This window comes from Pelophylax lessonae (genome assembly GCF_965119305.1).
Source record: "Pelophylax lessonae genome assembly, chromosome: 4".
NCBI lineage: Eukaryota > Metazoa > Chordata > Amphibia > Anura > Ranidae > Pelophylax > Pelophylax lessonae.
This window is the reverse complement of record NC_138771.1, coordinates 480304547-480323606: the sequence shown is the minus strand read 5'-3', so window position 1 is coordinate 480323606 and position 19060 is coordinate 480304547. Positions and strand designations below refer to the sequence as shown.

Here is a 19060-nt window from a genome sequence, read left to right as displayed (position 1 = left end):
GGAAAGATTCATCAGCATAAATAAACTAATAACAGAAATATACGAGCTAGAACAAAAACATAAAAAGTCTAGTGAGGACGAGAGATACAACAATCCCTTGAACTAAAAGTAGATAAATTAAAATAATTAATGGAAGAAGAAACAAGAAGGGCCTTTAATACAGTGGCAAGAGAAAGATATAAATGGGGAAACAAACCAGGGAAATATCTAGCAAGAATGCTAAATCAATCAACTACATAGATAAATTAAAAAACAATAGAGGTGTAATGGTGTATTCAACAACAGAAATAGCTAAGGCATTCCAAAGCTTTTACAGTGTTCTATACACAGTGAGACAAAAAGAAACACAAGAAGTAGAACAAAAAAGAATACAAGAGATACAAAAGTATATAAGGGAAGCAAAACTACCTAAAATACCAATAGACAGAATGCAAGCTCTCGAGGCTCCAAGAGGAGATATTGGTGGCATTAAAAAATTCAGCGACAGGAAAAAGTCCAGGGCGGGACGGATTCACCACCAGCTATTACAGAAAGATTAAAGAAATTTAAGTACCAAAACTTTGTACATAAATGAATGGGATAGGTGAGGGAAAGGAGATGAGAGCAGAATCACTAAAGGCATATATAAAGGTAATACATAAAGAAGGGAAAGATGCATCAGTGTGCTTTAGTTTCAGGAAAAAAGCATTATTAAACATGGATATAAATTTATATGCAAAAGTCCTGGCAACTAGATTAAAATATTTAATTCTGGATTGGATCTATGCAGATCATCCCTGGTAGGGAGGAAAAAGATAATGGGATAAGAACATTACTCCTACTACATAAATTCAGGGGTAATAAAGCCCCAGATCTTCTACTGTCAATAGACGCTGAGAAAGCATTTGACAGAGTAGACTGGGACTTCATGCTAGAAACTCTAAAAGATTTGGGTATAGGCACTGTATAGGCACTCAATGGATAAGAGCACTGTATAGGAATTAATCTGCTTCTGTAAAGGTTAACAGGGATCTTTTGCCCCCGTTCGTTATGAATAATGAGACAAGACAGATATCAGCTGTTGCCTCTGTTGTTTGTCCTGTCGCTAGAACGACTACTAGCCACTCTACGGAATAATGTAGACATTGGGGGAGTGAAAGTAGGACACAAAGAGCATAAGGTAGCAGCATATGCTGATAACATTTTGTTCTTCATTACTAACCCCAGGATAACTCGTCCAAATGTAATCAAAGAAATAAAAAAATATGGAATTTTGAATATTGGGCTAAGCAGAAAAGAGGAGATAGCATTGCAGAGAGAATTTCCATTTACCTGGGGGAAATCCGAATTAAAATACCTTGGGATAAATTTAACCCCATCTTTGGAAGATCTCCACCATGTTAAATATATAGCCATGTTAAATGAGATAAAAGCAGACATCAAAAAATTATCTAGGCGTCCACTTTCTTTGTTGGGCAGAATAAATATAGTCAAAATGGTAATACTACCCAAAATCGTTTACAAATTTCAAATGTTACCAATAGCTATCCCATATACATACTTTAAAATGATAAAAACAATGCTTTTAAAGTTCATCTGGTGGGGAAAAAAAGCCAAGAATCCAGTATATGGTATTCAGTAAAGATAAATCAAAGGGGGGATTAGTCGTACCAGATATAAAAAGATACTACACAACAGTTATAATTTCACAAATGATTGAATGGACAAAAATAAATTCAGATAAAAGACGGGTCAAGCTTGAAACCACATTACGCACAACACAGTTAAATAGGAATATTTGGATAACTCCTAATAATCTGCGGACACACATGAAATGATGAAAGTCGTGCACAAGATATGGGACATGATACATAAACAAGCCGAATGGGAAGATAACTCCCCATTGTTATCATTATCACTAGAAGGTACAAAATATTTTGCACCTGGGAACGAGACACAATTTGGTAATTGGATGAAAAACACGCAGCTAAAACATATCACTCAAGGTGGAAAGATAAAGCAATATCACAAACTTAAAATTAAGGGGGAGAATATGTTGTTGAACGAATGGAGATGTAAAACACTTTGTTGGATCCCTGCTACAACCAGATCTGAGAAGGATTTGAGCCCTGTGGAAAAACTATGTATTCCACAAATAAAAGTAAAACATGGTATTGCCTAGATATACAAAATAATTACCGTACTGGGATAGCGGGACTGAAAAAAACCACCATTCATAGAAACATGGGAAAAAGAGACAGAAACACGGTTAAAAGAACACAAAATAAATATAATACTGAGAGCAGTATATAATTATGTGATTGATATAAACATCACTGAGATGAACTTTAAATGCTTATAGAGATGGTATATGATGCCAGTGAAGGTATAAAAATGCCAACCAGAAAAATCTTCGCTATGCTGAAGGGGCTGCAGTAGGTCGGGTACAATGTTCCACATCTGGTGGGACTGCCCAAAGATCCGTATATACTGGTAGGGGGTTCAACAGTGAATCAGGGAAATTACAGGAGAGGATATTGTTGATTCCATAAAACTGACAAATCAAAAATATACTACAAAAGCACAATAGTGCCAAACCTATTAAATGCAGCAAAAGGAGCAATTCCAAAAACATGGTTAGACTCAGAAAGCCCCACACTTAAGGGAGTGGTTCAAAAGAATTGAATATATATACAATATGGAATATTTGGGCAACCGAGAAGAAGATCAGGCAGAGAGTTTCTCAAATAAGTGGAATAAATGGGCAGAGTTCAAAAAGACAAGCAGATATTTAGCAGTCTAGGTGAAATGGGGAGGATGAGGGAAAGTAGGTAAAAGAAGGAGAATGGAAGCAACCAAAAATAGTGGAACAGAGGAGTAACAGTGGGGGGGAAGGGTGAAGGGTAAGTAGGGGGCGGGGATAAACATCACTGTATATTTATAATCTGCTAGTTTTTAAATGTATTTTGTATGCGAATATCACATCGAAAATAAAAAAAAATAAAAAAAAAGGAGCATACCCTGATATTGTCAGGCATGCCTACAAGCACGTGGGGGCCATACAAACTACTGAGTACCATTTTGAGTTGCTGTAATGAAATTTCAGCAAAATGGACTAGCCTGCTGCATCAATTTTCATTTTTTTCAGGGTGTCATTGAATTCAGTCCTCTGTAGGTTGATAATTTTAATTTCCATCAAACTATGTGGCATCCTTTCCTTCCTAACACATTACCCAGTCCATATCAGTATTCTTGTAGATCTCCAGCATAATATTTTTCCCTATTGATATCTGATGTGTTTTCAAAGAGTTCTTTTAATTTTTTTAAAATCTGGAATTCAGATTTAACTTACAAATTAGCTTCTACCCCACCAGTAAAAGCTGCCCTTTAATGAAAAGATACATCTAAACCACCACTCAAGAAAGAAAAGGTTTATTATCACCTCTGGTCATACATTCATTTCTTTCTTTTATCAGCATCAGAGACAAAATCTGTTGGTTACAATTAGTGGTTGGATCATTTATATGCGTTTAATGTCCAGGTATCAAAAACATCTTTGATACATTGTCTTCAAGAACAAACAATATAAAATTAGCCCTGAGATTGTGGTTCTTCTCGCTATACATTCAAATTCAAGAGCACCCAGCTATACACGCACAATAAGGAGGGCACGAATTGCATGTCATCTGGAGAGCACAACGGTACCAGAGAAAATTCGTTTATTGCAAATATACACATTCCCAGTAAAGCAATTTAATTTAAAGATATACATTCCTTTTGTTTGTTTTTGTGTTTAAGTTGAGCAGCTTCGTTAAAAGATATAAACTTTTTTTTACATTTTAATCCATTAAAAAATAAAAATATGCTTTTGAGTACAATGTGCAGTCTAGCAATTGTGTGATTCTGATGTATATTGATATGCTTACACTGTCTTATATTAAAGCACAGCAGCAGGATTCTCGATAACGCGCAGTGTTTAGGAGTTGTCACGTGATTTAAAGTTGTTGCTCATGAAAAATGTATGAGCTTGGCTAGAACTATTTAAAAAAAAAAAATTCAAACGTGAAAAACAAAAAGTTGTGGCCTTATTTTGCTCCTACTCCTTGTCCTGTATTCGGTTCTGGTAGCCACATGCATATTATGAGCAGCAGGAATTATTTTGTACCAAGTCGTACTTAAGCCTGTCTGTGCCATACTGAGCATCAGACTATTCATTATAGATTACAAAGCCTGCTTAAGATCATTTTTGGAGATGTTTGCGGTAAAATGAACTTTTTAAAAAAATGTCTGCCTTCATCCCATTCGGGCATTTAACACGTTCTTCCATCTCCAGTTTCAATATTATACGCTTTGATTGTATAAGTATTTTCTTTGCTGTATATCTAGCAGGCTTAAAAGGAGTCACACGTCGGTGTGGTGTGAGCTGAACGATGTGAAGCTGCCACGTTGGCTGCGGCTAAACTGGCAGAAGCTCGCTGCTCGGCTCCGCCGCCCCCTGTTCTCTGTCTTTGCTCGCTGTTTGTCGTGCATAATAAAGTTCTCTAAGAGTTGGAGTTTTTTGTGTTCCTCTTTGAGGAAGACGTTGACAATCAGACTCTTCTCTTTCTTGATTTGCTCACTGATGTCCTTGGGAATGTCGGGAATTAACCAGTCCACCACCGCACTCAAGAACATAACCAAGTTCTAGAAGGAAATGAAAATATATTTTATACAAACTGGAATACAGTGTAAGTCAAGCCAAAGCACATTTGTTTTGGATAGAGAAAGGAAACCAGGGTGTCAAGCTATTACTACTGCTTTGCTGTGTGCCCAGCGGGGGGAAAGTTTGTGGTTACATTTCTGGACTTCTCTTCAACTCCACTGTAGTCATCAAAGCAGGAAGTAAGCAGCTTTTCTTCCATAGATATACAGACAGCAATAAAAGAGAAGGAGAATGGTTAGGTCCATTTCAGGTTTCTTTTCCTACCTGTGTTCCAATTGGAGACACAGGTAGCAGTAAAGACCTAAAGGGAAACCAGGCTCTTCCTTACTCTAAACATTACCTGGAAACAGAGTGCACTTTAGACCTTACCTGCAGAGGATTGGCAAGTTGTGGTTGATTTTCTAAAGGCAAATATTACTGCTTAACTAAAGGCAAAGGAAATTTGCCCCCAAAGCTTAGTAAATGGAGTGAAGCTCTGCTGACTTCCATTATCCAATCAAGTGCAAGCAAAAATTATAATTTTTTTTCTTCCTTGCAAGTGACTGATTAAGCATTTGCAAACAGAACAGCCTATTTACCTTTAGGTAATCAACCCCATTGACTACAGCTTCAGATTTTCCTGACCAATAGGTACTGTATATTTTTGGGGCAGAATGGAACATGCCAGTATTTGCCGGCTGCATCAGTGACTCTCCAGTTACATTTCTATCACCCATAGCTCAATATGGATGTGCAGCATCTGCTGGGCCAGTATACCTGCCAAATTTAAGCATTCATTTGAAAGGACAGATCTGTTGTCAAGGGGCTGCCAATAATGAGAAGAAGTCTTAGGTCCCGAAAGAAATACTTGTCCATTGAATTCAACCAACCAATTGCCAAATTACTTCCAAAGACATATGTAGGTTTTGTTCCTGGAAAATGTATTCCCTAAAAATGCCCCTTGTTTCAGTTCCTGTCAACTAAACCATGACATCTCTCTTTTATGTGCTATGTTCAGTTCCTTTTATCTGATAATGGCTTGTAATGCCCACCCATGTCAAATGGAAAGGAGTACATTTAGACAAATACCAGGAAGTTCTTGATCATGACAGTTCTTTGCGACAGAGGGCCAAGCCCCAAACTGGCCCTTCTCTTTGATTTTTTTAATCACATTCACCACATTCATGAATGTGGTGAAGCTTAAACTTTGCAAATAATACTCAATTACATGCAAGGAAAATAAAAACATGCATGATGGAAGTCAACAGACCTTCACCTAATTCACTAAGAGCTGGGGAAAATTTTCTTGCAGAGTACAACTTCTGTTGCAAAGTGAACAGCATTTTTGCCTTTGGTAAATTAATCCCAATGGAGTCTAGAAGGCATTTTGGTGTAGAATCATCTGTTGAAACAAACTGTCACAAGCAAGGTCTTCCTGGTATACACAAACTATTTCTAGCTAATAGATTTCTTTCTTTGTGTAGAAAGCAAGAGTCTAATCCTTTGCACAATGGTCCCAGACTTCGTGGGATGACCTCACTTTCCCAGCATGACTGTAAGAAGTTGAGAGCGACTCATTTTACAAGTTTTTCTAGATGTTCCCATAAAAAATCTACTCCAGTTACAATATGAAAATGTTGAGTTTTTTACTCCTCTTTTATACTTGGATCCTGGCAAACATGCATTTAATTTCCCTGTATTTGGGGGTGGGGAATTCTCTCTATTTTTTTTTTTTTTTTTTTAGAAAATATCTACTGTCCACTTACATTAAGGTGTTTGACATTTTAATGTGTGGGGCATAGTGTTGGTCTTAAAGTGTATCTATAACTAAAATCTTTTTATTTTGATAGAGTGAAGGAATAAAACCCCTGTCTATAATATCATTAATCAATGCGGATTTATAAGAGGGTGAAAAAGGGCAACTGCCTTGGCCCCCTAACAGAAGGGTCCCCCTCTATACAAAAATAATATAAACCAATATAAAAATATATAATATATTAAAAAATAAACAATAATAAAATATTATAAAGTCTATAATAATAATAATAAAAAATGCTTTATTTTATTAAGTGTATCTTGGTAAGTAATATTTTGCCAGCCATCATCTGTAACAGTGAACTGGTAAATTGTATCATTTTTAAAAATAAATTTTGTCAGCTCAAGCTGCCCCACATATAGTGCTATGACTGTGTGTGTGTGTGTGTGCATGCATGACCTGCATGCATTTAAAAAAATGTGTGACTGTCATTGAGAATGTAAACCAACTCTGTGTATGAGGGGCCCCCCGAACCTGAAGTGCTCTGGGCCACCCGAGGTCTAGATCTGGCCCTACCAATAATGTTTAATTTTGGTACAGGTTTGCTTCAAAAGGATGAGCTGTCAACACAGTAGGATGCAAGCAGGAGATCCTTCGTGTTTTACAACATTAAAAAAAGGGATAAAATTGTAACTTACTTGGAAAAGCTAATTTAATGGTGTCAAAGAATGTATTTTGATTTTTACTTTCTGAGATATTTCGGACTATTCAAAATCTCTTTTTCCTTACTCATCTAAACCGCGCGCTATCATAGCAGTCAGAAATGTCCTTTCTAGTGACCTCTGGAGCTCTGGGTTGATTAGTCATAATTTTAGCTTCTTGTATTTCACTGATTTCAATGAGACATTTTGTCTGAAAACAGCCTCAAATGTCTCCTTTGAAGGTCTCATAATGCAGTTGGTTAAAAACTGATGATTGTAGGTAATTATATGCAAATGAGTAGCTGCACTCAGAAACAGATGTCTGTGATTAGGTTTATCTGGCAAAGTCCTGTACAGGCTTAACCATGGCATTAAATTTCAATTTCAGGAAAAAAACTTTACTTGACATATCGGCTTATTCAGTTGGGCAAATGTGAAATGTGAAAAGTGTAATAAGCCTTAATAAACCAATCAAAAATCATCTTTCAGTTTGTTTTTAGTAGCTTAAAGAAAAGTGTAATGTTTTGAGGTCAATTTTGTTTTAAATTTTATCATTTTAAATATTTAAATAATATGTTATGGAGGGCGGAAGGCTTTCTGTAGTCCAGCAGGGGAAAACTGGGCAGGAATGACAATTTAGTGCAATAGAGGCATTGGACTGTCAGCTCAAAAAGGGAGTTTAGAGATCCCTAGATTTATGGCAGATCAACAGGTATTTTTTGTCTGTTTGCAGCATTTTTAAGAGACAAAAGATAGGGAAATGTGAAACACAAAGCGGTTAAAAATCATTTTTGCAAAATGCAGCGACTGACCCCTGAATATTCTGAAATATTATAGACATACAGGTTCATAATTCTAAAATGATATTTATCTTGAAAGGTTAGTTTTAATCTCTTGGATCTTAATAATCTTGAGTTTCATGTAGCCTTGAATGAACAAAAGATCATTCAACACATTTGAGCCCGCTTTACAGAAAACTGATCTGCTGTATATGTGAATGATCACAATAAATGTTTTTGAAATCTCAGAAAGATTAGAGAAGTTGCCAATAGCAACTCAATTGGATGTGTTATTGTCCCAGTACAGTAGTGAGCAAATTACAATGGCACTAAACCCGAATCAAAAAAATGTAATATATTTCAGCTTACTAATCCTTAGATGTGGTGGCTGCATTATATTTGATTTTAAAAACATTTCCTCTGTTTTCACCTGGTGATCTGGCCAGTAACACAACTCTTGTATTAGAGTGCCTCCACTCTGGATAAAGGAGCAACATAGACACTTTGGACAGCAGCATTGTTAGTCTTGGGGGGGGGGATGATGTTAGATGCACTAGCAGCTTTAGATACACTAACAAATTGAAGCCAAACTCCAGCTCATACTTTATAAGCAGTTATAGAAAACAGTTTTTTTCCTTTTGGAATAAATGTTTTACATAAATAAATAAAAGCAGATCACGTCAGTGGTAAATGGTTTGTCTCAACCCTCTAACAGAACAGCTTGTTCTGTTGAAAACAAAAAACCAAAAAAAGAAGGAGCCTCTAAGTGCAATAACAACCATTTATTACATAAAATAAAGGGTTACTTACATGATGGTTTGTTTGGGTTTTGGTGCCTCAAACCAAAGGAAGTGGGACTTTAAGGGCAGTAATAATAAGATAGTGTATCATATATATAAAACTTCAACAATTTATTTTTGTAAAGTGTTACAAAAATAAATTGTTGAAATTTTATATATATGATACACTATCTTATTATTACTGCCCTTAAAGTCCCACTTCCTTTGGTTTGAGGCACCAAAACCCAAACAAACTATTACCCTAGGGACATTGGCAAAACCATACTATCAAGGCTTTTTCAGAGGATGGCAAACCCCTTTTCCACTTACATGATGGTTATGAAAAGCAGGCATGATAAGACATCACTGGGGTACGTTCATATGGCTTCTATGAAACTGTCTCACCCGGAAACCATCGAGCAGCGTGGGGAGATGGAAAAGTAAACAAGAGCATGGAGCTCAACAGGGAAGGTCCCAGGCGAGCCTAGGTCGCTTGTTGGCCGCAGAAACATGGTGACGTCACAGGGGTTGTAACGTGTTTTGGAGCATGCACAGTAACACTCCTTCGTCAGACTGAGCTCCATGCTGTTGTTTCCTTTTCCATCTCCCCATGCTGCTGGATGGCTTCCGGATGAGACAGCTTCGTAGGAGCCGTGTGAACATACCCCAGTGATGTCTTATCATGCCTGCTTTTCTTAACCATCATGTAAGTGACCCTTGATTTGATGTAATAAATGATTGTTATTGTACTTAGAGGTACCTACTTTTTTTGTTTTATGTATCCTTTGGAACGTGCTTCTGCTGTCTGGAAGAGCAGCCCTGGGGACAGTAAGGATACCATTTACCCAGGCCCAATTTTGGGTGCTGAAGAGTCTGACTGCTCCCACAGAAGTGCCCTCTGACTCCTATATATTTGTTTAAAACTCAAATACTGGACAGATTACTAGGTGAAAATAAGGAAAAGAAACCCTAAAAACAAAAACGAATGCAGCCATCACATCTAAGAATTGGTAAGTTGCAATTTAATAAATGTTTGCTTTTGGGTTTAATACCATTTTATGTTTGTTACATCATTTTTTCCATTTTTATTATTTCTAGAAGTCTCTATGATTGCTATAGACAGAGCCACAACTTTCCTATGCTTCTTTGTTTTATAGGATGTGTGTTTTGGCAGTAACCTTTAGAGCATGTTTTTTTAGGGTTTTTTGGGTATCTGGCTATGCCTATGACATTACATTTTTAAATACAAGCTTACTGTGCGCACAGACAAAGCCTCTGCAAGTATGCACAGACCTGTGCAGAGATTTCACAAGACACAAGAACACAAAACTATTCGATTCATAAAATGTGACTGACGGTCTGTGCCAAATGCTAATTGTCCCCAATCATTCCAGAGATGGCTGCGGTTTCTGGGCCGTTTTGTGGATTTGTTGTCTTATACACAAGATTCCAGCTAATAAAAAGTTTAATTTGAGAGGTCTAATGAGAAAATATGCTAATGGCATAATAAATCCTCAGACAGCTCCAAATGATTTGTTTCAATTAAAGAAAAACACTCCAACTGACTGTAACACCTAAATAAAAAGTCAGGGTATTGCAAAACATAAGCAGAGATGCTGTACTGTAAGATGGTGCAACAGGAATATCTTTAAAACATTATCTAAAAATTCTTAATGCTGGCTGTCAAGTGGCTTGTATAGGCTGCCAGATGGCAGTGGTAAAATATGGTGGATATGTGAAGAGAAACGGACATGGATATCTGAAGAGAACTGGGATGTGTAATGTATCCGCATAAAAAGCTTACTGGTGGTCCTTGACCCATGTTCCATCAGTTCTGTCTGGCCCTGGAAGCCCTACCACTTCAGTTCTGATTGGCCCTAGAAGCCAATCAGACATGACTATAAGACCCAAAGCTCGACTGTAAACTACAGTGTGTCAATTTAACAGGTAGCACTGTGATACGACAAACGAAAACTGAATAATATCAAAATAAGTCAATATAATGTACAGCACCCTGTGCTGTTCTTCGTGCTGATATTTCAATGTCCCACTGCTCTGTAACATATAATCAGTGTAGTCCTCCTTTTTATAAATCTCCACTCTTTCCAAACAGCACCTCGCATGCAGTTAGTGATCCCTCTCCCATTAGTTAAAAAACTAACCAATTCTAAATGCCTTCCATTCTAATGGTTGGTAAGGGTCCTTTCACACGGGCAGTCCGTATGTCCGCTTTTCATCCCATTTTTTTGCAGATGAAAAACTGACATAATGCATGTCAATGGGATTGCGGATGTCAGCGGATGACCATCCGCTGACATTGGATTTGCGTCCTTTCCGATCAGTTCCGTTTTTTGGAATGGAAGAGAACCCTATTTTTCTTCCGTTTAAAAAAACGGAACGGACGCAAAAACAGATGTCAGCGCTGTCATACTCTAACATCCGCAATCCCATTGACATGCATTATGTCCGTTTATCATCCACAAATGGACGGGATGATAAACGGACATACAGACCGGATGACACAAGTGTCACCCATGTCCGTAAAAAAAAAAAGTGCCGGAGCGGATCAAAAAAATGGTCCACGCCATGTGAAAGGACCCTAAGACAGCTTTTTTGGTTGAAATCATCAACTCAAGGACAGATGTCAGACAATCACTCCACACAGTGTAATATGCTCGATATCATGTGTAAAAAAGGGAAAACTTCCAATGGCATAGTAACCAAACCACCACAATTTTATTTAAAAAGATACAAGAGCTGCTCACATTGTTTAAAAACAGTTTAGACGTTATTGATATAAATCACATAAAGTGCTGTTTCCATATCAAATCTCACTACCGATGGTCGCTGCCATTGTACGTCCTGGTGTCTCCTCTGGTTGCTGTGTAGCCATGCCCAGACGCATTTAGTCACTTTCGACTTCGTCACGGGGGTGCTGTGATGAAGTCGGAAGTGCCAAACTGCGTCAGGATGTGCCTACATGGCAACCAGAGGAGACAATGGGATCTATCTAAAGGGAGAGGGATCACTAACTGCACGCGAGGAGATGTTTGGAAAGAGTGGCGATTTATAAAAAGGAGGACTATACTGATTATAGGTTACAGAGCAGTGGCACACTGAAGTATCAGTACGAAGAACAGCACTGTGTGACTTGCATTATATAGACTTATTTTGATATTATTTAATTTTCATTTGTAGTATCACAGTGCTACCTGTTGAAGAGACACACTCTAACTTTAGTTGTTTGCATTTATATATATATACATTCATGGTGGCAGTAGTGTAATTTATTAACACAGATAATGGTACAATATTTTTTAGTATAATAGTTTCAAAGCGTGGAGTTTTTTTATTTTTATTTTACATTTAGACTGTAAGCTACTATGCCTAAGCTGATATCCAGATTTGTATTTTATTTTAGGTAAATTTTATTTATTTAACTTTTATATTATTTTAATTGATGGTTTACTCTTAGAGCCGGTTCACACTGAGGCGACACGACTCCTTACTACTTCGGGGGCGACTTGTACATTCCCATGCACCACGACTTTGGAGCGACTTGCAGGGACTTCACATAATGGAAGTCTATGCAAGTCGCTCCAAGGTCGCCCTGAAGTAGTACAGGACCCTTTTTCTAAGTCGGAGCGACTTGTGTCACTCCTATTAGAACGGGTCCTGTAGCGGTCAACGGACCGCGAGGGAGCGCGACTTGTCAGGCTGACAAGTCGCCTGACAAGTCGCGCTAGTGTGAACCGACTCTTATTGGGGAAAAAATCTTTATTAGCAAATAAACATTTAACACAGGAGTATCCCTGACACTGGCTTAACAAATCCATATAAGAATGCAGATAAGAAACTGTTTACTTTAAAAACTTTATCTGTATAATTGAAAGTCTGTAGAGAGCTATACAGAGCATGAAGGGGGAGGAGTCACTGTACTAACTTAGTTAGCTGTGTAAATAATAAGAGCTTGAGCTGTTGAGTTCTGTAATAACATGCAATTTTAACAAAGCAGTTTAAGATTAGACACAAAGGCCAGCCATTAAAGGTGTAAATTTCTGTTAGGAAATTAGCTGGATTCCTCCATCAACACAAGCAGTATTGATGCTGGGACCCTTCCTGTGAGCCATTGTATTCTCCTAGTGGGTGGGGGGGGGGGGCAGGGAAAGCTGGTAATGGTAAGCTGCAATTTAATACATTTTTGGGTTTAATACTGCTTTACATAAAACAGTTGACACAACCCCAGAGTTTGTGTGTATTGGACATGATTTCCGACTACATAAGGCATAGTCACCACTTAGATGGCATAGTCACCACTTTGACTGTCCATGTATGAGTCCTGCCAGGTGCTCATCTGTAAGTATCTGCAATAATGGTGGGGATCCACATAACTGAATAAACATCTTTGATAAGAGTATTAAAGGCAGTTTATAACCCAAAGTCACCATTGCCAGATATGAAGCCTTGGGTAAAACCAGTAGAGATAAACTGTGAATAACTCCACAAAAAACATCCAACTGAAATTCAGGTGAAATAAAGGTTGGACTTTGTTAATAAAATATCTCAGACGCCAGGAAGTCTTAAAATGCCTTTTCTTCTGGGCTACAGACAAGGAATATAATCATTAATAAAAAATCATGTACCCTGTTTATATTCCTTTTCTGTAGCCCTGAGAACAGGAGCGCCCTGGGATTCACGAAACATCCCTGAAACTAATTTTAATCAATAAAGTCAGACTTTACTACAACTAAAAGTTTATGGAATTACATTTCCAGTACTCTTTACACGTTTGGCAATGACCATTTTGTCTTTAGAACTGTATTACTCTTTTCCAGGACATTTATGTGGAAATATCAATGCCCCCCATTATGACAGACACAAGGTAGCTACTTGCTTAAATTTAAAGTATTACCTGGACCACATTGTTTCCCTTGGTGTCAGAAATCAGTAGAACACAACCACAAGAAAGGCAAAAAGCTTGTCTGAACAGAAATTGTCATGTTTTTGAAATGTATTCTTTTGAACTTAATACAACAGGAGGAGCAGTAACATGCCTTTTAAGAACTGTAGGGAAAAGACCTCAATATTTGACTCCCCTAGAAAAGGAAAAAGCTAGAAGATGACTTCACCCACCATATTTCTTCTAGAAATGAAAATATCACTTTAGACTGACCCTTCAAGGTTGAGTTTTGCAAGGATCCAAATGCATGGTATCATACAGTATATTTACCTGAAAGAGTATTACAAAGGCCAGTCGCACAGCTAAAACCGTCCAGTATTGCTTGGAAAAGTCGTATTGGTTTGAAGACCAAGGAGGTTCTCGATAATCTTTATATCTGGGGATAAAAAAAACATTTTTATTTTATATAAGAGTAAGGTATGGGTGCTTGCTTCATTTTGGGGTACCAAAATCACTTTATACTATTAGAAGAACGAAAGTATGATTTTCATTATTTTTTTCTTAATAATTTGCTATTATCATCAGGATATTTTTTGTAAGACCAACGCTACTCTATTTTCTAACTTTTAGTTAGAGATTGAATAAAGGTTTTTAAAAATGTGAGCACCTAGGGAATTCTAGGAAATTCCCAAGCTATCATTCATATTTTAACCAACTATATAATAGGAATACATACTAATTATGTAGTTTAACCAACTACATACTAGTGAAATCCAAATTGGTTGATTTATTCTCTGACCAGATGTGAGATAGTAAATACACTCAGCGCTGAGCCAAAAGGAAAATATACCTGTGTAGTGTATTAAAGCTCTAATAAGCTGGATGTCTTGCCAAAAATCGTATTTTTGTTAGTTTAAACCAGAAAATAATTATTTATTTTTCATCTACTAAAATACAGATGGATTAAAAGACATTTAAGAGTAGCACATCACATTGCAGTGGCAGATCAGTAAGAGTTGGACTCAATTTTTTAATAATTTGCTCATCTCCAACTACATTGAAAGTAATAATTATGGAATTTGTTAAAAAAAAAAATGGATTTCCTGTTTTCAGCAGTAGTTTATCATGTATGCTGACTACACTCTCTAACACAGTGGTTCTCAATTCCGGTCCTCGGGACCCACTAACAGGCCAGATTTTAAGTATTACCTTGGGGGATGCAGACTAGAATACTGCAATCACTGAGCAGCAAATTAGATCACCTGTGATGTAATTTAGTTATCTTGCAAACCTGGCCTGTTGGTGGGTCCCGAGGACCGGAGTTGGGAACCACTGCTCTAACAGGCAAGCAGGTTCACCCTCCATTAATAACATATTAAAGCACAACTCCAGGAAACTTAAAAATGATCCCTTGCGGTGAGACTGCACAAGGGTTAATGGCTCATTTAGTCTTGAGGAAAGATTATAGACTTTAACTTGCCTGATCCCTTGCTACCCTGAAAGATGGCACTCCCCCACATTTCTGTGGTGGACTGTCCCTCAGCCTCATCACATCCAATTCAGACCTATGGACTTTACATTGGTCCTGAAGATGTTAGGACCTTAGACCATTGGAGCGTAGGGAGAGGACACTGCGAGGACCAGTCTATCAGTGTGGAGGAGTGGAAAAGCGGGTAATTGGATCACTTTTTGTATGTTCCCTAGAAATAAAACAAGCAACTAACCCTTACAGTGCAGGTTCAAGCCCACTGTAGGGGATTATTTTTTGGTTTCCCAGAGTTGGGCTTTAATGAATAAATTATTATCCACTTCAGCCCAGGAAGGTTTACCCCTCTTCATGATCAGGCTATTTTTTGCAACATGGTACTACAGAACTTTAACTGACAATTGCACGGTCGTGCGACACTGTACTCAAAAAAAATTGATGTCCTTTTTTTTAAAAAATAGAGCTTTCTTTTGGTGGTATTTGATCACCTCTGCGTTTTTTAATTTTTGTGCTATAAACAAAAAAAGGCTGACAATTTAGAAAAAAAAAAAAATAAAAATTTTTACTTTCTGCTATAAAACACATCCAATAAAAAAATTTAAAAAATCAAATTTCTTTTTAAATTTAGGCCAGTATGTATTCTGCTACACAGTTTTGGTAAAAAAAAAAAAAAATCACAGTAGGCGTATATTGATTTGTTTATGCAAAAGTTATACCGTCTACAAACGATGGGATATTTTTATGGAGTTTTTATTTATTTATTATTTTTACTAGTAATGCAGTGATTCGCCACTTATAGTGGGAATGCGACATTGCGGCCCACGAATCGGGCACTAAATGACACTTTTGACACTTTTTAGGGGAACAGTGACACCAATACAGTGATCAGTGCTAAGAAATATGCACTGTAACAGTACTAATGATACTGGCAGGTAAGGGACTAACATCAGGGGCAATCAAAGGGTTAAATGTGTCCCTAGGGAGTGCTTTTTAACTGTGGGGGGATGCTTGTACTATAAGAAGACAGAGATCTGTGTTCTTGCCTAGCAGAAGCACAAGATCTCTGTCTTCTCCTGTCACAGAACGGCGATCTGCCTTGTTTACATAGGCACACTGCTGGTCTGTTTGCTTTAGGAATGATCAGCGGGTCCCAGCGGACATCGGGTCCATTGCACCTGCTGATTGGCTTCCGCTGTGTCCCATCACAGCAGGAGCTGGTCATCAGCAATGTGCGTACGTGCCCTAGACCAGAATGCTGCCCCGCTGCAGTAAATTTACCAGGGGATGGGCCAGAAGAAGTTATTATACATGGGAAAAGGCTGAACTCCATGCAACTGACTACACAGATGACATACATTTATGGGACTTATTTGTCCAGTCCTGAGAGTTAAACAGCTTTGCCCCACAGCACAGCCCTGTCTGGCAGAGGAATGGACATGATTTTTCGATGCTGCAGTTTCACTTTCACTTTTACGTACAGGTCTCCTTCCCACCCCCAACTAGTGACTGGTGAAAGAAGAAGCTGTATACTGATGAATTCATCTCTCTGTCACTCTGCTTTCTCCTGCAATCGGCATTCCCCTTTCACTGCAGCACACCTAATTCACTCAGTCTGTTGCTTCTCCCTTCTTACGCTCTGAACTCTACTGTACAGACTGTACACTGGGCAGCAAGAGGTTGATATAAAGTTACATTCAGGTACTTACAAGGCTTGCATTTAAAAAAATGCATTTAATGATGTAATAATGATCACAGAGATACATTTTTGTGTTGTTTGCCTGGAGTTCAGCTTTAATATAAAAAATAAATACTAGGAATGCTAAAATGATATTTCCCTTCAACTTTTTCTTCGGAAAAGCTCTTTATTGCATGACTGGTGATCGAATATCTGGTCTTCTGTCAATAGCTGAGTGGAATTTGCTGACAGGATTACCCTGAGGATAGCATCTGTGTCTTTGGTTTTCACTTTACTTTCCCATCCTGTTAATCATATTTACACATTAGCAGATTACTGGAACTGTTGTCCATAGAAGTCAGAACAGCTACATATAATGAGAGTAAATTGCTATATGCTGCTAAAGTCTTTTTTTCTTTTTTTATGTATAAATGTTCCAGTCTGAAGCAGAATCAATTGCAGGATTTTCAGTATATAACACATAATCATGAGAAATAAGGGAAAGACGAGGGGGGAGAAGGGCAACAGAAACACAAGAAGAGGAGATTAGAGGGGGGAAGAAGAAAAGAGGAGAGGAGAGGAGATTGGGAAAATAAAGAAGAGAAGAAAAAAGAAGAGGTGGAAAGGGGAGAGGAAAGGAGATAGGGGAAATAGAGAAGAGAAGAAAAAAGGAAAGGTGGGAAGGGGAGAGGAGAGGACAGAGAAGAGGAGTTTGGCGACATAAAGAAGAGAAGAAAAAAGGAGAGCTGGGAAGGGGAGAGAGAGGACTGAGGAGAGGATTTTGGGGGGAAAAAATAAGAGACGAAAAAAGGTGAGCTGGGAAGGGGAGAGGAGAGGTCAGAGGAGAGGAGGTTGGGAAAATAAAGAAGAGAAGAAAAGAGGAGAGGTGGGAAGGGGAAGAGAGATGACAGAGGAGAGGATTTTGGGGGGGAAAAGAAGAGAAGAAAAAAGGAGAGATGGGAAGGGGAAGAGGAGAGGAGGTTGGTAAAATAAAGAAGATAAGAAAAAAAGGAGAGGTGGGAAGGGGAGAGGAGAGGTAGTTAGGGAAATAAAGAAGAGAAGAAAAAAGGTGAGATGGGGAGGGGAGAGGAGAGTAGTTTGGGGAAATAAAGAAGAGAAGAAAAAAGGAGAGATGGGAAGGGGAGAGGAGAGGTAGTTAGGGAAATAAAGAAGAGAAGAAAAAAGGAGAGATGGGGAGGGGAGAGGAGAGTAGTTTGGGGAAATAAAGAAGAGAAGAAAAAAGGAGAGATGGGAAGGGAAGAGGAGCGGAGAGGACAGAGAAGAGGAAAGGAAAGCAGAGAAGATAATTGAGAATGATAAAGGAGAAGGGACTGGAGGAAACAGGAGGGAGAGAATAGGAGAAGAAAAGACAGGGAGGGAGAATAAGAGAGAGAATGTAAGGGGACATTCGAGTGGGGTAGATGAAAGAAGTAGAGGCTGGAGAGAGGAAAGGAGATGGAAGGGAATAGTGATTGGAGAAAGACAGAGAAATTTTATCAAACAAAGATAGCCTTAGTGGGTGTGATTTAGTCATACAGGAGACCTCCAATCCTAATAGACAGATAAAAGAACCAAGGACTCAGATCCATAACCCCAAAGGGTAATAGGATACTGGTGCCTAGAAATAAAAATAGTGGATATGCTGAGGAGGGCTCCTGATGGGTGAGCATGAGACAATCACTTCGCATGTTGAAAAAACATAATTTATTAAATTTTGAAGTCATCAATATAAAATGAACAGACATTTAAAAGAGAAAGAACATTTTCCATGATACATTCGGTACAACAGTCCAGATAAGTCTCACATGTGCCGTGGGACAGGTCTGACGCATTTCGCCCTTGGATGGGCTTTTTCAAAGACCATAGCCAGTCCCGGGTGGACACATAAAAAGAGAGATTGAGGATAGTTGTTGGCGACCAGGGGGTTCCACATACAGCCCGATGCACAATTCCACACTCGCGCTCAAGGAAGCACAGACTGGGCACCTCCGGCCCCTGAAGGGGCAAGAAGAATTGTCCCAAAAGATGGGAAAATTTAAAAAGGAAAGGAGAAAGGAAAGATTGGAGAGAAAGGAAAGGAGATTGGAGGGAGAGGCAAGCAAGAAAAGTGTGGCAGGAGAGAAGCATGGATGAAGAGCAGAAGAGTTTGCAGAGATAGAGGAGAAAAGATGAGCATATGAGATCAGAGAGAGAGAGGAAATAATTACAAAGACTGGAGGGAAAGTAAAGGAGAGGAGTGGAGATTGGAGGAAGAGGACAGGAGATTCAGGGGAGAGCAGATTGGAGGAAGAGGACAGGAGATTCAGGGGAGAGCAGATTGGAGG

The 19060-nt window shown here is 38.4% G+C and overlaps 1 protein-coding gene across 1 annotated transcript in view; it reads right to left on the bottom strand.

Moving 5' to 3' along the window:
- Positions 1–3570: 3570 nt before the first annotated feature.
- The window catches only part of ANO2 (anoctamin 2), a 373778-nt gene continuing 358288 nt past the window's right edge, over positions 3571–19060 (bottom strand). Inside the window, exons 23-24 of the mRNA XM_082255012.1 lie at positions 13906–14011; positions 3571–4662 (exon numbers count right to left, since the gene is read on the bottom strand). Coding sequence (XP_082111138.1) covers positions 4381–4662; positions 13906–14011 — 388 coding nt within the window. The 3' untranslated portion in view covers positions 3571–4380. The remainder of the gene's footprint in view (positions 4663–13905; positions 14012–19060) is intronic.